An 18,412-nucleotide genomic window follows, 5' to 3' on the forward strand; every position below is an offset into this window, starting at 1 on the left:
CCGTCAAAGGTTAGCTTGCATAGTTACCGATGAATACAACTAGGCCTGGTGTAACGTGTGCGTAAAAGTACAAGATTTTAATTCCCATCGGCAAGTTTTGTGGTAAATTTAAGAGAAAAAAGGTGAAGCACATGTAGTATTAGGTGGTGGTTGTTACCCATATTTACAACCTGATAATAGGATCAGCTCATCCCACTTCAATACTGAACCTAAACAAACATTTCAAGTGGAAAAATGTCATATTTGATCTGATATGAGAATGACGTGCAATGTTTAACTGAGCAATGAATTTACACATCCAACCAGCTTCATGCAAAACAGAAATCAATGCAACATGAACACCAATTCACGAGAGCACAAAACCCGGGAAAGGAAATTTCCATCATTCAATTTAAGCAGAAAAAATGCAAAACAGCAATTAAACAAGTTCCAGCTCTGCAAAGTTGGAATCACTGCAGGCTAGATGTGCATTTGAGTATTTTATCCTCTCACACTGTTAATTACAACACAGCCTGTATTGGCTAGTTTTGTTCACGCTAAAATCATTTTAAAAACTAATGTTCTGCCACGCTGAGTTCTCATGCAATAACCACTTTGTTGCACGTAAACGATAACGGCATGAAATACTTCAAAGGAGCTCAATAACAAAACGCTTGTTGTGTTGTATCGTCACTTTTTCTTACAAGATGCCACGTGTTGCATGAGCGGAACCTACCTAAGCTTTTACACTTTTTTTTTTTTTTTTTTAAATACTCCTCTTGAGTTTTCACATCCAGCAAAGGGGCTCATTAGCCGAATGACGTCAGAGCTGCATTGATAAATGCTGACACGGTAGCGTTGAAATAATGATTATCATGCCTGCAACTTCGAGTCGTGCTCATAAAAGAGAATGTAGTCTGACTGGGCTTTAATTGAGCATACAATATTGGATCCCAGTTATGCAGTTTATGCCACCGTACAAGCAATTCCGTTTGCATATCAGTCCTCCTCTGACACCCAAATAAATGAGGTTCCATAATGTTGTATTGCAATATGCCTCATAGCTGGACTGTAGCTCATAATAACCCAGTTTTGTAGGTAATTAAAAAACAGCTTATGCTTATGAAAGGGAAAGGGGAACCTAGTCTTCTTCTCTCCACAAGAGCTACCTTAATTCTGTCTTCAGAATTGCTTTGGTGTGGCATTTCAAACAAATAATGCAGACATACTGGTTGATGGAAAAACACTTTTGCTACATTACACGCCAGGAAATAAGATTAATCTATTGATAGATGCATTATCATCCACTATGCCCTCCATGAGATATAAACACAATTATCCCTGGTTTACTCAGCACGTGCGTATTTGTCTGCAATAAACGAAGAAGTTTTACCAACCAAACATCTACCAGTTAATTTCCTGTCCCCTTGCTCTGAAAGTAACCACTGCTCTTTTGATTACAGAGTGGTAATTTGAGTTTGATGAGAACTCTAATTACTGATTCAAACACACACCAGTGAATGGTCTCTTTGCTTTGACACAGCCCTGCCCTGATCCGCTTAGCTCAGCTGAGCTCTACCCTGCCTAGCTCCATCCAGACTTGGCCGGCTGTGTTTCCGCTCTGCCCTGCTCTGCTCTGCTCAGCTCAGCTATAAGTCCGCTCGCTGCAGCTTGCTGCTCTTTAAGATCACCTCAGTACTGTGATGATTTCTCAACACAGCTAAGTTGTTGGTCAGAACTGAACACTGAATGACCGGGTTAGCAATATGTATTTTAGTCATGTTAAAGGAATAAAATGGTGTGTGTGTTTGTCTCTGTTTCTGTGTGGTTGACACAGAGGAAGAGACAACCATTGTTTGGAGTCTTCAAGAGTAATTTCCTGAGGCAGGAAGCTCATATGATGCTTTTTCATAAGCTGGACAATGATTGGGATCATATTTACAAGAGTGTGGCATTGGTAAAGGGTCGCTATCCATCATCTAGTTTTCTTTAAATGCATTTTACTGTGCACAACAGTTAAGGAATGAGAAATACTTTGTGTTTTCAGGCTGTGTCACAGTACTCTGCTTTGACCCAGATAGTCGTCTGACAGTGACACATGAACTTGTGCTCTGACGGTGTCAGGGAGAACATTCGTCCTGGAGCCTCATTAATCATGATGGGAAGGCTTCCTAATCACAGGACCTCACAGTGTGTTTCCCCTTCTGCTCCTTCAAAATGAACTAAAGCCATTAGACGTTACAGAATATAGAAACTGAATTTACCGAATTCTTAAACAGAAAAAACCAAAATGGAACAGGCTGCAAATCTCATAATGATTCATGATTCATGAGTTTTTTTCTGTATATATATATTTTATTCACAGCAGCAGATAGAAAACACAACAATTATATCCTATGTTGAAAGTGAGATATTGATTTAAATTTTAAACAAAAAAAAAAGAAAGAAAAAAGAACATTAGATAAAATCAGTAGTTAAAATATGATTAAGTTTTGAAACTCAAGCTTCAGATTTGGATGCTGAAAGGGATACACAGGTTTTAGAGCAGATATATGCTCCCGTCCAGATTATGTAGTTTTCAGAGAAGGCCTTGCACGTTTCAGCAAAACAAGGCTGAACCACATACTGCATCTGTTACAACAGCATGGCTTTTGTAGTAGAAGAGTCTGGATTCTGGACTGGTCCGCCTGCAGTCCAGACCCATCAGCAACTGAAAGCATTTGGTGCATCATGAAATGCAAAATATGACAAAAGAGGACCCAGAACTGCTGAGAAGCAACAATCCTATATATCGCACAAGACTGGGAGAATATTCCTCTCCCAGAGGTCCAACAGCTGGTCTCCTCAGTTCCCAGACCTTTACAGACTGTTGTTAAAACATGAGTGGATGCTACACAGTGGTGAACATGGCCTTGTCCCAACTTTCAAATTCACAGTGAGCCAGTATTTTTGAACGTTTAATTTGATTTCTACGTTCTATTGTGTATGAAATATTCGTTTGGGACTTTTGCATTCTGTCCTCATTTGCATCTTGTGCAGCATTGGGGTTGAACATGAAGAGAGTAGTAATTTGTGTATGAATCATATTTCCTGATGCAAAGCATGAAGGCGCGGGATGGAACAACATCCGACGTATATCGAATGATACCATCTATCCACAAAGCAAGTGAAGAAGTGCAAATTTTTTTAACACAAATGCGCCCAGGTTTTTCAGCCTCCTGGAGCTGTTATCCTGGATGTGAATTCATTTTGCAGACTCAGAGTGGAAATTACACAGGGGACAGATTCACAGAAATTCATGTGATTTGGTGCACGTGCCATCATTCATTCAAAAGCAGCTGTTTAAACTACGCTCGTGCTTTTTAGCAACTAGAGTATAATTTGTGGGAGGGTTCGATATTTAAGTGAGCTACAGGGTGAGGGCAGCGAGGCCTCTGAGGTGACAGGGTGAGCCGCAGAGCGTCTCGACCTGGCTGCTCCCAAGTTGTATATTCAGAACACAGGCTGCCTGCTCAAGTCTCTAGACACACACATTTGGCTTAGTTCACATGTAGGGCGATGGATTAAGAATTGAATTGAGCATATTTTTGAATTAAGAACCCATCAAATGGGCCCATGAAGCTGGGCAGTCCTGTGTAAGTGAATATATTTATATATACTTATATATAAATATATATACTGCAAGCAGACATACGGCGTCTGGCCTACTTCTTTTCCCCATAAGACAATTCTCTTGTCACTTGTGGGGAAATTATTATTTTTTCACTTAAGATTTAGTGATCTTCTGAAGTTGTATTTGACCCAGTTAAGCAAAGATAGCTGGGAAAACCACAGTGAATGGTGCTTACAAGTCCACACCCCATTCTTACCTGATGCTGAACAACAGTGGCAAGAGGCCACAAAAAAACCTCATCGGCTTCTGTTGAGCTTCCACCAGGTTCTTCACAAAACCCCACAGCCTCAGTTCTGTTACAGATTAGAGATGTAACCGTTGCCCGTTTCATGATACTGTATCAAATTGTATCCTGTGTTATCACCAGATCTTTGAATTAGGAAACTACAGCCAAAAAAATAAAAAATCAACAATGCAACATATTACAGTGAAAAAAGACAAAACAGTCCACCCCATGATTCAAGGTCCTGCTTCTTTACGAAGTTACTTCAGTTCATTCTCACTGCAGAATGATGGACAGCAAACAGTTCTATAGCTATGTTATTATATCTGATGTTAGGAACCGCCAGAGACTCATTTGTTTTCTAATATGTGCTTAAATAGAAAAAAAACCTAAGAAATAAAAGCGGATGAACTTTCTTTTTCACATGACTCGGTGGGAATCTTAGTTTTGAAATATGTCCACGCGTGCAGCTTTTCTTTTACAAGCTGTTCTTTTTAAACTCACAAAGTTCCGCATATGGAAAAATTTCCCCCTGAAAGTATTCCTCTCACTCCTTGAAATGGCTTGGATGTAATTCAGCGCCTTGAATGCTTGATCCGCGGCGGACGTCTATCCGCACCGGTCACCTGGCTGCAGCCGCTCACTGTCGACTCTGTTCAAACACTGTTGATTCTGTGGCTCGACTACGTTAGCAAACTGATAACAAAAGCTAATGATGGATAAACCTTGTTCCCCGATCGTCGGCTCTGACTCATACAGGACCTGCAAGATGAAGGGAGGGATTTATTGTTGTTGTTACATCTGAAACTATCGAATTGATACAGTGCAGTTCCAAAGTGGAAATGTTCGTCCACAATGCTGACTCAGTTCATGATAAGGCTTTTGGTACACAGTATAAACACAAACATCTAACACAAAACGGTTAAACACTTGATGCTTAATTGAAAGGGGTATTTTAAGACTAAGTAATCAATATCCGTTTACTGACATTAGGTAAATTAACTAAATTGAAAGGCGCTGCTCTTAGGCCTTATTTGTAGTGCAGGCCAAATAGATTTTTCAGAAAGTTTGGAGAGCAGAAAGAAATTAAATTACATTTCTCTTAAACTTTGGAAACCTCTGAGCTTGATGGAGCGTTGTTGCGGCAATAAGCTCTTTGTCTTTGTTTTCTGTTCTACAGTTTTACTTCTTTGGTACCACACCAGCTGGCAGCAAGAGCAGAGCCATGTAAAAGGGTGTGAATATTGGATTTGCATATATGTCAAGGAACCAACTCAGGTTTCTCATATTTGCTTTGTGTGTACATAGTCAGTTCTTTACTAGCAGGTACATTTATGAAGTGAACATGTCAATGTTGTCTTCTCAGCTTGTTGTGCGGCCCCAGGTGTAAAACGCTAATTACTTTTACTATGTGGATGTTATACTTTGGTGTGTCTCTCTGCGCAGGTTGTCGCGGATATTGCATATGACATATTCAGGTTGTGCAAAGGCTCTTGAAAAGTATGATGTCCATCACAGAAGGACTTATTTCTCACTAGTTGTCCCCAGTTCTTTAACCAATGAGCATAATGAAGATGTGCTAAAAATTTCCTGCTTAGTTAAGAACCAACCGGAGTATTTTAGAATTTGAGTGCTGTCAAATGAGGTGTGTATAAGTTGATAGCCAAAAAGAAAACTTTTGCAACAACATGCTGGGATTGCTGTGAAAACAGATGTAGTTGTGTTTTTTCATTCTCGTAACACATCTGTCACTGCCTTTTGTCCTCCTCTCCATTTGTGTAACCTCTCCTCCCATCTCGCTCCTCCCTGCGACAGATCTTCCACATGACCTACGACCTCGCTAGCGCGGTGATGCGAATATTCAACCTGATCGGGATGATGCTGCTGCTGTGCCACTGGGACGGCTGTCTCCAGTTCCTTGTTCCCATGCTGCAGGACTTCCCATCTGACTGCTGGGTCTCCCTCAACAAGATGGTGGTAAGCAAAAAATGCTTTGTATGTACGTTGCAAAGTGCACGCACACATGAAAAAGTTTGGCAGCAAAGCAGCAACAACAAAGGCATCAAACGCATTCCCCCATGAAGCACAGTGGTGTGTTATTTGCTGCCAGATGGAGACATCACATTCATCCAAAGATAACTTCGCACACAACTGTGCACAGTCACACACGCAGTCTTGGCCACAGTAGAATCCCCTTTGATTAAAACCAAGTTATGTGCCAGTGTACAGAAAGGGTCAAATGCTAAGCAAGAGCTGAATTTCAGTTGATTCAGCACGTCGTCCGCTTTGTATTTCATCCGCTCTCTTTCTTTCTCCTCTCAATTACCTTTTCTTCCTTTGAGGAGGCAAGTAGCATCTGGCCATCAGCTGAAGCATGGGCTGCTAGGAGAAGTTTCATCTATAGTTGATGCTGTCATGAAAGCACACAATTCAGGCGGGAAGTCTTCTGGTGCCACGCTTTAAAAACAAGTATCTAACAACAAGATAGTTCACGAAGAGTTCACGAGAGCATGCTCGTTAATTGCTAGCAACATTTATCAACCGTCTAATATATGCCTGAGAGCATTACTTGCTCTGTTAACAACCTTTTAAATGTCCAAACAAACCAGCAAACAAACAATCTTTTTTTTTTTTTTGCTCTACTGCTCCGCCTTTCTTACAAATCACTAATGTGGACAGAGATGCAGATGAAAAGCACAAACATAGGGAGGGCCTTCACTGGTCGGCCTCATCAGTTTTGGATCTGAACACCTCCATCCAGTCTGACTTTTCATCCCGCTCTGGACACAACAGATTGGAAGTTGATAACTGACATTACTGAAGGCGCAGAGCGTCAGAAGTCACGAGCAGTGTTTACTGTACGCCTCACTCAGTGTGTGCTACTTCCACACATTATTGCTAAACTAAACTTAAAAAAGGGGAAAATAATACTTTTATTATTTTACAGTAGTTCAATGGTGGTGAATTAGTTATACTATCAAAAACACTTAAGTGATGCATCATGCTGTTAGGCCTGATGCTGAGCCCACAGTCTATAAGGTCTGCAGACTACATATTGAGCAGAGAGGTGATGAACGGTTTTGGGAAAAGAGGGGAGCAAACATTGGTTTGATGAAGAGTGTAACCTTAGGAAAAGCAAAGAATTACACTAATGGGATAAATAGACTGACTTATGGAGAAAACAGTTTGCTTTGACATTAGAGGCTGATTGCAGGACATGTGTTGCATGTGTTGGAAATGAGTGGAAATCTGCACCAGAAACTGACATGAGCCAAAAGATTTGTACTGATGCTTATTTCTGTAATCAGAAACCTCACGTTGACTGAAGCTGTCTTGCAGCTGCTTTCTGATGAGAACATCAAATCTTTGCTGTATCTAAGGAAGTGCAGCAGACGGGATAATTCCTCCCTCATGCCTTTGTCAGACTCTGTTTCCAGAGCCTGACTCTGCTATCGCTGAGAAAGGTTTCACATGCTGAGAGGCAGCCTTCTAATTTTGGCACATAGATTTGTGACACCCAGGACCCTGAAAAACACAGTGTACTATGACGCACTGGTACTTGACCAGATAGGTCTGTCCATGTATGGGTGTGTGTGTGTGTGTGTGTGTGTGTGTGTGATCAGATGGGTCCCACACCCATCACACCCCATTGAACCTACAGAACATCGCTGTCGCGTCTCCATCAACTCTCTTTCTCTCTGGTTTAATCTCTGGCCATAGTTTTCCCCATCTCCTTTTGACTTTATGCACACACACTCGCCAGTTTGGATCTGACTTTCCTCTACTTTTATCCTACACGGCGTGCTGAAACAAGCCTCGTGCCTCAGCATCTGTTTCAGTTCACAGTGGCAGATAAAAATATGGGGATGGTTCCTCATTAGTGCTGAACTTCTCCTCAGCATGTATATTTTGTGCTGATGTGCATGTTTTCCTGTATCAGAGAAGGGCCAGCTTCTGTTTCCCACACTGACATTTGTGTGACTAACATTAATTAACACTAAAGGGTATGAATGCAGAGAAAATGTATTGTTCTCCCCCATGTGCTCCCTCCCTTCCCTCCTTACCCGTCTCTGCTCTTTGTATGCATTCCCTTTACCCGTTGATGCCTCGGAGCAGTGTGTTTAACAGTGTCAGAGAGCACCCATGTAGGCCTGGCCACCCAGTGTGTTGTGTCGTTGCCATCTAATGAAGGTCAGGTCCTCCTCAGAGTCGCTATAAATAAGAGACGCAGCGTTAAATGATCCTGCTGCTTTACTTCAGGCTCAATGGCTGAATGGCTGCCTGCCTGCGCTGGACATTTCCTGGACTCTACCCTCTTTTCTTTCTCGCATCATAGGCACACACAGGACCCCAGAGATAGAGCCAATTACCCAGTCTACACAGAAGCATGTGGTTTGTTCATGTGCTCAGAAGGCTCTCCTCTATACTGCACTATTTTTGTCTTTCTTGTGTTTTGTGTCTGTGCGACTGTGAGCCACAGCCTCTTTTAAACTTCTGTCTTTGCTGTAATGTATTCATGTCAGCCTCATAACACTCAAAAAAAAAAAAAAAACCTTGACTTGTAAAAGATACAAACGCAGCAGACTGTGGCATTTATTGTAAGCGCGATAATCAGGCTCCTGCAGCACAGTCATCACAACAGACTGGATCATCACAGCGTGTTATGCAAGTGACTCTTTGTTATGTGGATGACGACAGGTGGTTTTGTCCCGTCTTCCTCATGCTGATTGGCAGTTAGAACATGGGTATTAGAATAAAGCTATTCTTCTCCTCTCAACATGTCTGAGAAATTTTGCTGTTGTAAATTTCAAATTTCCAATATGTCCATGCATGTCGAACACACAAAATCACGTGTGTGGAGGTGTTACTGTGTTTGCGTGTCAGTGGCAACTGTTTCTCGTGATCCAACCTCCACCCACAGTACTAATTTGCATCCTTTTTCTAAACACTTTTAAGAGAGGAAAAATGAAAGCGGCTGTCACGATGAAGTATCTATGAGGCTTCATGCAAACAAGTGGCTTGTAGACTTTGTACTTTTTACTGTGGGCTTTGTGAAGTACCTAGCAGTGTCTTACTTGTAGGAGATATAGCAGTCAGAATGCTTTTAGACTGGAGAAGCAAGAAGGAATTTGGATGGAGTAATGAAGCAAGTGTCAGGCTTGGACACAAGAGGGGACTCAGATGCAGAGAGTTGGCAGAAGGGCAGACTTTATTAACTCCAAAAAAAAAATCACTCCCAGGGAGGCAACATTAAACGACTATGAAGCTCACTCGAATCAAAGAAACTAAACTATGGAAATTACAAACCAAAAATCACTCGTAAGGAGGCTATAGAACTGTGACTTGAAAAAGCGAGAAATGCAGGGTAAATATCAAGACAATGGTCTATGGTTGCGAAGATGACACACTGGCACAAGACAAAGGGAGACGCAGACTATATGAACACAGGGGGAAAGGGAACGGGTGGAAACAATTAGGAATCAGGGAGACAATCAGACTGGAGACACATGAGAACGGGGCAAGTGACCAGAAACGAGAGGACAGTTACTTATCAAAATAAAACAGGAAATGACGAGACAAAAACACCAAAATAAAACAAAACCTCACCGCGGTGTGACAGAAAAGCACAATTTTACCATAAAAAAAACCCCAAACCTCTTAAGATCATACCAGTTTATACTAATTCTAAACTAAATTTTTACACTGGTTGAACGCAGTATACACATCACAGACCTTTGTTGAGGAGATATAATGCCAATGTAAATGCCTCTCTGTGGTATATAAATCAATGGTATTGTTTTCGCTCAAACTACTGAAAGCTTGTGTCGTTTCATTTGTTTTTCGTGGCAAAAATGAGCTTTTCTCCTGTCCTGACTTTGAGTAACTGCTAGCTTAGCTCCCCTGTCAGAATTGAAAGCAAAAATGAATAAAAAATATAAAATAAGAATAAAAGAAAATGTAATGGATTTGTTGTGTTGTTCATCAGTGTTGTCCATCAGTGCATGTGTTAAGTAAGGAGGATTACAAGTTCTCATGTAAACTTATTTTTGTTTTGCTGGGTCAATTCAATTGGAAGCTAGCTAAAAAAAATAAATAAAATAGTCTCACAGACAGGATGGAGCTGCGGCCTTTGTGGGACGCTTTGCCCCTCTGAAACCAACATAATTTTTAAATTTTCTTTTTTAGCCCGGCTGTGAATCTCCGATATTTCATGTTTTTAATGAGAAAAAGTTTTTTTTGTAAAAAACCTTATCTTTGTATATCTTAAGGCATGTAAATTTATGCCACTAAGACTGAAGGTGCTCTTTACACATGCACAAGTACACTCATATGTTGTGTCAGGTCTAACTGGGTTAAAAGCAACTCAATACAAAGAATATGTAAAGAAGCGTGATGATGTTTTAGAGGAATATAACATTTTTTTATGTTCTTTTTTTTTTTTGCTATTGCAGAGACCTACCCCACTCTTGGAATTATTAAAGTAGAATAAATGCTTTGAGCTTGAGTCATATAACTCAGATGATGCCTGATATCACACAGTTAATTAACAGCTGTGTGCCCCTGTTGTCAGTTCAGTCTTAGATCTTCCAAAGGACACAGCTTGTGAAGGACAGGCCCTCAGAGGACCTGTTAGTCAGACTGAACCTGTTCTTTTTGCAGAAAAAAGTCAGTCTGTACAAACGTGACCTGGCGCAACAGTTATTTTTACCCTCAGTAAAAAAACCTTCACTGGCATCAATAGAATTTCGTTTTCGCTGAAAGCAAAAATAATGACAGCTGTGGTGTTGTCTCTTCCCATGCTGCCGAAGTTGAACATCTCAGGGCTTAAAACTACAGATGTCAAGCTGCCAAAATGGAGCCAGCAAAACAAACCAAATGTCTTTATCTGTGTTATATTTCCACAATGAAAAAACACAGATAAAATGTCCCATTCAAATAAATATACAAATGCTCCACCTACTTGGCTTCAGCAGCTATGATGCAAAGAAAGCCTGTAGTCTTCCTTGGTATGATCCTACAAGCTTAACACATCCTTTAATTTAGTGCCATCCTCTTGAAGCCCAACCTGTTTGGATGGGGAGCATCACTGCATCACTTTCTTGTCTATCCAGACATGATTTACAGGCTCTGGCTGGGACACTTCCCTGATATGCTGAGCACTATGGTTTTCAGCTGCATCCATCCCTGCTCTATCTTAACTAGCCCCAGTCACTAAAAGACATCCCCACAGCATGATGCTGCCATCACCATGTTTGACAGTATAGATGGCTATAAGGAGGTGATGCTCAGCGCCTGGTCTCCTCCATATGCCCTTTTGATAATTGCGGTCAAATAGTTCAATCTTCGTTTAATTAGATCCGAGGATTTTGCTTCTTATATTCAGAAATATACTTTTGATAAAATCCCATCAAATTGTGATAAAAGGCTATTGTGACCCTTTTAGTGATGGCTTCTAACTCGCCACTCTATTTCAAAGATAGAGTGCCAAGTGCAGTTTTCTGCCTTGTCCACAAAGGAGCCCTGGATTTATTCACGGACTGGCTTTTTTCCTGCTTTCAAAATTTTGTGAATTCCATCTTTTGTCCCTTTGTGTAGATGTAGGGAGTCTGGTGCTAATGTGCTTTTGGGTCCTTTAAATGATGTCAAAGATTTCTTGTATTTTTTTTTTACAGATTTGTTCTGACACAGTGCCGTCTCACAGCTTTGTGGGACATTCTCACAAAAAACAATTCTGGCTCTGCAAAACGATTTTGTACAGGTATTTAAAGGCTATGAATCAGCACATCTTTGGTGATTTCCTTGGCACTTATCTAGCATCGTTATCTGGACAATTATCTATTATTTGTGTCCAGTGCTTGGACTGTGAGAAAAACACTGACATTCACTTCAGTCTTAGCACTAAATATGTACCCAATAATCATTGCCAGCATTATATTGAGCTAAACTGAGATCCTGAATGCAGAAACCTGCTAAACATCAGCATACAGTATTAGAGGCTGTAAGTCCTCGTCACAGTAGGTTCTCTCTGCACCTGCACTGTCAATAAAGGCCACGGGAAAACAAAACAAAACATCAGCATGTTAATATTATAACTATGAGAGGAAAAGTGTCCATGTTCCTAAAGTCTTCAGTTTCAAAAGTGGTTAAGAAAATGGGATTGTAGGGTTTTATGACTATAGGAACATAAGACCCTGAGAACATTCCTATGGTGTTATTCCCCCATTCAATATTCCATCAAACCCTCCTGTAACATCCAAGTCCCAACCTATGTCATTAAAAGAGACAGAGCTGGGGAACATGTTCATCAGGTTTCAATTATGTGCTTCATTAAATGCATACAACCCTAGAAACTTCAGAATGCCTCCCTCGGCTATGTCTTTACGATACCAAAAAAAGATCTACTTTTTATTATTTTCTCTCATTGTGTAAACGGCAGTAATTTATTTACGGAAAAAATAACTTTAAAAAGGAGAGGATAGTAAGTTACTGAGTGATTTGATTTGTTGCATTACATTTGCAAATACAACCATAAAAACACTCTGACGTTTTGCTCATGAATCTATTATTAAACTTTGACACTTGCATTACCAAGGCAAAGTTATTACCGTGTACTTGAATCAAAGTACATTTTGCAGCTCCAGTTGGCATTCTTAATCCATATTAAGTCATTCCAGTAGACACCAAGTCATCTTGCAGCTTTACTCAATTGGTCTTGAATGATAAATAGAAAACATGAATCCACTGGCTCTGAATAATGAATCTTAACATTGCTAAATGCTCTTTTTTTTAAGTTTAGATATCAAAATGTCTGTCCTTTGAAGCAAATCATACTCCCACCCTCAAATTCTTCTCGTCTCTCAGAGAGGGGCTCTACTCTGGTACAGACTCTCACACGCTCAGACACTCACATATGCAAATAGATCCTGAGAGTCAAACAGCATGTAAACCCAGACGGATGTGCCAGCATGCACGTACACTCGCTATTCTATAATTACGGCATCGTGCATCATCGATGTCCCAAACTCCCTTTGTGTGCCTCCCTAAATGTATTATGTACAATTAGCTATCATCTGCGCAGCTCAGTGAAGTCTGATATCAAATAAAATGAACACAAGAGCTAATTTCATTTGTTTCCTCTGCCCCCCCCCCCCCCCCCCCCGCCTTCACAGAGGATGGTTTCTCTGCAGAATTAGTTCATTGTGTTATTATGAAGGTTGTAATTTCCAATAGTAAGAGACAGCTGTGCACTGTGTCGGTTTTAATCAGCTGTTGCCTCGGAATTAAACAAATGGTCGGTGTGCGTTGTAACTGACTCACAGGGTTTTCCTGCTTCAATTATCACATGTAAAAAAAAACAACAGTTTGGTATCAGGGAAAATCTGCATGTATCTGTTTGCAGTCCTGCTGAGAATAAATGAGGATGATAAAAATGTCAAGACTGCAATTTAGCCTGTTTTCCAAAACGTCGAGCTTTTATCCTTTAAAGATGGCAAACAGCAAAGGCGTGAGGCATCAGTGAAACTGCCTGACATGTAACCAGGCGTGCTTCATCCAGCGAACATCTTACGTCTAATCTTATCATATAAACTGCGTTAAATGTGGCCTTGTGTTTAAGTAGCAAAGCACGGCGCAACGATTCTGTACAGTGCTGATTTGTGTTCACACTGCGTGTTTCTTGAAAAGTCAGAGCGGAAACAAGGAGGCTTGCAGGCCTTGACTTCAACAAAGGCATTTCTGAGGGTACAGGAGAGATGAGGTGATTTATACCTGTGGGCTTTCACAGCCACTCTCATTGCCACACACGGTAGTACATCTTCAACGCATCGATGAGTTCCACTGTCACCCCCAGTAAATGTGTAATAAAAAAAAGCACTGGCACATATCAGAGATTTACTGTATTCGTGTCTTATAAATGTCACAATAGCATGCCACGGTTGTAGACGGACAATTAATCATAGACAAGCTGGGGGCTTTGTTTTTTTTTCTCTTTTATAGAGGGTGTGGTCACGATCAAGAATACATTACTACTGATTCTATGATCAATGTCTGCTCAGAAGTTATCTTTTGACTTTTCTTATAGTTTTCTTTGTGTGGTTCATGTCCAGCAGACCCCAGTGAGGTAAGGCCCATTGATACACTGTCCGCATGATGCATTTGTTTTGGTTTGCTGGAATATAAAATGCTATGTCTGAAAGAGAGACTAAGAGACACATGCAGCTGAGTCAAACAAGGTATTTCTGTATCTCATGGTATGGGCTCCAAATCCTGCTGTTTATCCACCAGCAATGTGGCAGCATGCTGCTGGCAGCTCCGCATCTTTTCACTACTCGTGGCAAAGGGATAAAGGCCCAGTGTGGTACTGGGGTTTCAAATTGTTCTGTCAAGCTTTTGGGGATTTTTTTCTAAAGAATTATGGAGGATAGGGAGACAAGTAAAATAAATGGCAGCTGTAGATGGTGTTTTAAACTGTACTTGTTTGTCCTTTACATGAGATGAAAAAGTAATCTCATATGAAAAAAATCTAATCTCTTCTCTTTTCTTTGCAGTGCCTCAAATCACCTTCCTAAATATTATGAAAAAAACATCTTTTGGCAGCCCTTCACGAGTATGTCCTTTATCAGCTCCTCCGAAACTGACCAAATTTGAATCTCAAATGAAATGCAAATGATGCTGGAAAAATACAAATCAGAAAAGAGTCTACCCAATCAATCAGTGGCTGGCGGGGCCGAGAGGGTTTAAGAGGAAACATGTGCACATGCACAGTGGTAAACTTCAGGCAGGGTCCTAACCGCAGCTGTTTCAGGAGGGACTCGAGGTTCAGTAGTGCATGTGGAGGGCTTTCTAATTAAGCCAACACGGGAGAATTGGGGTTGACTGAGTGTGTGAGCACCAATCAAAGGCAGACTGGAGCAGGCAGATGTACAAACTCCTCATTAACTGCTCTCCTTTTCCTCGTCTTCTTCTGCTCAGCTAAGACAAGGCGAGGCCGCTCAGTGATGATGATTAGGCCCTCTGCTGAACTTGACACACTCGGCAGACACTGGGGCATGGACTTCACCAGGAACGAGTCACTCTTAGGACCTCTCGTTCTTTAAATTCATCTTCTCTTTCCCCACTTCTGTCACACTTGTACACGTTTTCACTTCAATGTGAATACACAGTGTTGCTTTGTCAAAGAAAACAGCTTTGGGCAATCAGATCCAAGCAATCCATAAATGAAACAAAAATGATGAAGTTAAAGAGCTATTCTAGGTGAACTAAGTAACCTTGTTTTTCCTACTTTCTCTTCCACCTTACTCATCTCACATTCTCTCCTCTCCTCCCCTACAGAACGACTCATGGAGTGAGCTGTACTCCTTTGCCCTCTTTAAGGCTATGAGCCACATGCTGTGCATTGGATATGGCAGGCAAGCCCCAGAGAGCATGTCGGACATCTGGCTGACCATGCTCAGTATGATTGTAGGAGCCACCTGCTATGCCATGTTCATTGGCCACGCAACCGCACTCATCCAGTCTCTTGACTCATCTAGGCGGCAATACCAGGAAAAGGTAAGGATCTGGATTTTTTGGTGTCCTGCATTTCAATAAAGCTGAGACTGAGTTGGACCATCAAACTAATGAGAGACCTTCCATCATAATTTGCTATTTTTTTAATAGAATTTTTCACATTGTGTCAGCGTCACTAAAATTTAATTTACCCAACTTTAACAACAGACATGTTTTTTTTTTATTAAAAAAACGTACAAGTAAATCTAACGGCTGAGCAAATCGCAATCTTGTTATTGATTCTGAAAATAAAGAAAAACGAAAGACTTCTTTTGCACTCGCTCTTACAGTGTGCATACATTTGATATTGACAGGGAAGGATAGCTTATTTGATTCCAACACACTTTGACAGGAACAGCGTCTGCTCTATTTGTTCAATATTTATGACTGCAGCTTGCTGGGCCTCGGCACGTCTGTCGTCTTTGTGTAACGGCGGATCAAAGCTCCCGTGTCTGCTGACCGGGGAGGGGTGGATGCTCCTGATTTATAACGCCACAATGTCATTGGTGCTCTGTGGCTTGTTAGCCTCATTAGATCCTGGGTGCCGTGGAGACGTCTGCTGCTGCCCGACCCACAAACACATCCACGAAGAAACACATCAGAGTGATTTTTGGATTTGAAGTCGAATCCCCTGGCCAGTGTTTAAAGAAAAGGATGAGCACATTTAATTATCCCTGAGTAGTAATTAGTGTGTTTTTGTCATTGGTTTGGTTGGTTGAGGGGGGTCCACCATGATTGAGAGGCACCAAATTGATCTTGATTTGACTGTTAGGAGATCACATTAGTGAGCATCCGCAGTGATGTTGAGTATGGACGTACTCTCACGCGGCTGTGGTGGTCTAAAATGGAATGAATATGCTATGTGTACAGTTGTTGTGTCAGATTCATGAGCATGTTACAATGAATTTACAATCATAGAGCAAACTGTAGTCCATGCACTATACAAACATCACCATGGTCTCAAAATCACCTCAGGGATGAGGGTCAAACAGAGTTCAAGTCAGTCAAAACCTATAGGAATGCAACTTTTCAAAGATCTGATTCACTTACCTTCTGGATAACCCAAAACCTTTCCTGTTAACAGTTTTCATTCCCACCTCTGCCTTTTTGACAGCAGCCTGCCCTTCTGAAAGAAATCAGAGTCTCTTATTCAACACCATCTTTTGAATCCTTTTCTCGACATACACTCTCAGAGACCTGCTTTTATGTAATTGCCTTTTGATCTTGCCAACTTTTAACCTTACAATGCTTCCTCGTGCTTTAAAAAAATCTAATTTCATTCTCTAAAGTAACTTTACTTTTGACCAAAAATCCTTTCCCCCATCTTTATTGGGCTTCATTCGGTACTCATTTGTATTCTGTTCCATTGCTCTTGTCTTTTTGTTTCCTCTAATGAATCTTGCAAACTTTGTTTGCCCTTGTTAAAAACTTCCTCTTTTGTGCTGTCCCTATTATCTCTGCAGAGATAATGTTTTTGATTCTACCTGTGTTAGTCTGTTGGTCATCAGGCATATCTCAAAGGCAGATTTTAATGGACTTTTCTTTACATTTTACATCTCATACCTTCTTGTTTTCTCTAAGATTTCTTAGAGACCCTCCACAACTTTAGTTTTTTCTTTTAAACATTCCCAAGCTTCAGTATTACCTACATTAGTACTTAATTGTACTTTAATTGCTTTCCACTTGAGCTCTTTGATATTATTTCTGTAAGTCTCAGAGGTCGCCCTGCAGTGGTTAAAGTTCTGCACCAGAAGAGAGGACGAAAAAGCAGCTGACTCCATGCTGGAGTCTGTTTTCTGTCAGTTACATGTAGCTGTACTTTGTCAGTGCTGTGACACATGCAGCAATCAGTCCCCGTTGTCTGTCCTGTTTCCTGTTCTTCCATGATACACAACAGTGAATAATGAACAGATTCAACATCCTACATGGCTGAACCAAGAAAACTTATCCACCACCCCATTGATCCCCAGTGCCTGACGACTGTTTGTTCATCATTAACCACTGCAGTGAACTGTGCTGCAGTGCAGCCCACAGTAAGTCCCGCTAACAGATAGCAGACTGGAGACGGAGCCATGTGTTGGATGTGGTACAACAGGCACTGGCAAAACAGAGTCTTTGTTTGAGATTGTCTAAATGTTAGCAACAGCATGGATTTGTGTTGATTCAACACAGAGTAACCCGTTGGCATAGCACTCTGTGTTAAGACAGCAATGTCATAACAGCTGTGTTACTTAGCATCTTCTCCTGTTTGCATAAGCAGAGGCAGGCGTGCAGTCTAGTTGTTCGCTGCAAGTTTGTGTGAGAAAAGCCACGCCGGCATTCTTCTGCTTTGTCAGAGTCCACATGTGCTGCTTTGCTCTTTGTGTTTAGCTGGTTTATGGACACGAATATAAATAGAAACACTGTAACTGTGAGGGGAATGTTAATGAGAAAAAGTGGTGAGCAGTGATTCCCAGCCTTTTTGGGTTTATTTATATGCCTGTCAGACTAAGTCAACAAGCTCTTCATCAACCCCACCCATTATGTTCGAATGTCTCCTTTAATTGAATCATCATGGTCTTAGTCACTTTGATTTAATTTAGGCTATCCATTCATCCATGACTCTACTTAAATACTGTCCTACAATAGTTTATATTATTAGTATAGCATGGTATATTTATAGTTTATCATATCTTAGCTTTTCTACTTTTAGTTTGCTGTCTCTGCCAGCTTGATTGACTAGTTATCAGTCTTTGGCACGATTGCAAGGCCACAACTGACTCAGGCTCATGAAAGGTACTCTGCTTTGTATCATAGCCTACATTTCTGGTTAGAATTGTTGGCATTTTTCACTGATAAAGCAGGGATAGGAACCAGGCAGCCAGACAACAAGGGGAACTCCGCAAAAAAATGGTTTAGCAGTCCAGTAACCAGGCAAGTGACAACAATCCAGGAAGAAACAGATCAAACATGGGCAAAGCAACATGAAATACATTTTTTTTTTAAAAAAA

The 18,412-nt window shown here is 40.9% G+C and overlaps 1 protein-coding gene across 1 annotated transcript in view; it reads left to right on the top strand.

The window, feature by feature from the left end:
• The window catches only part of hcn2b (hyperpolarization activated cyclic nucleotide-gated potassium channel 2b), a 43,762-nt gene that overhangs the window by 2,744 nt on the left and 22,606 nt on the right, over positions 1-18,412 (top strand). The window contains exons 3-4 of the mRNA XM_075485117.1: positions 5,691-5,852; positions 15,207-15,425. Coding sequence (XP_075341232.1) covers positions 5,691-5,852; positions 15,207-15,425 — 381 coding nt within the window. The remainder of the gene's footprint in view (positions 1-5,690; positions 5,853-15,206; positions 15,426-18,412) is intronic.

The sequence above is a fragment of the Odontesthes bonariensis genome, chromosome 15 (genome assembly GCF_027942865.1).
Source record: "Odontesthes bonariensis isolate fOdoBon6 chromosome 15, fOdoBon6.hap1, whole genome shotgun sequence".
NCBI classification, from domain to species: Eukaryota; Metazoa; Chordata; class Actinopteri; order Atheriniformes; family Atherinopsidae; genus Odontesthes; species Odontesthes bonariensis.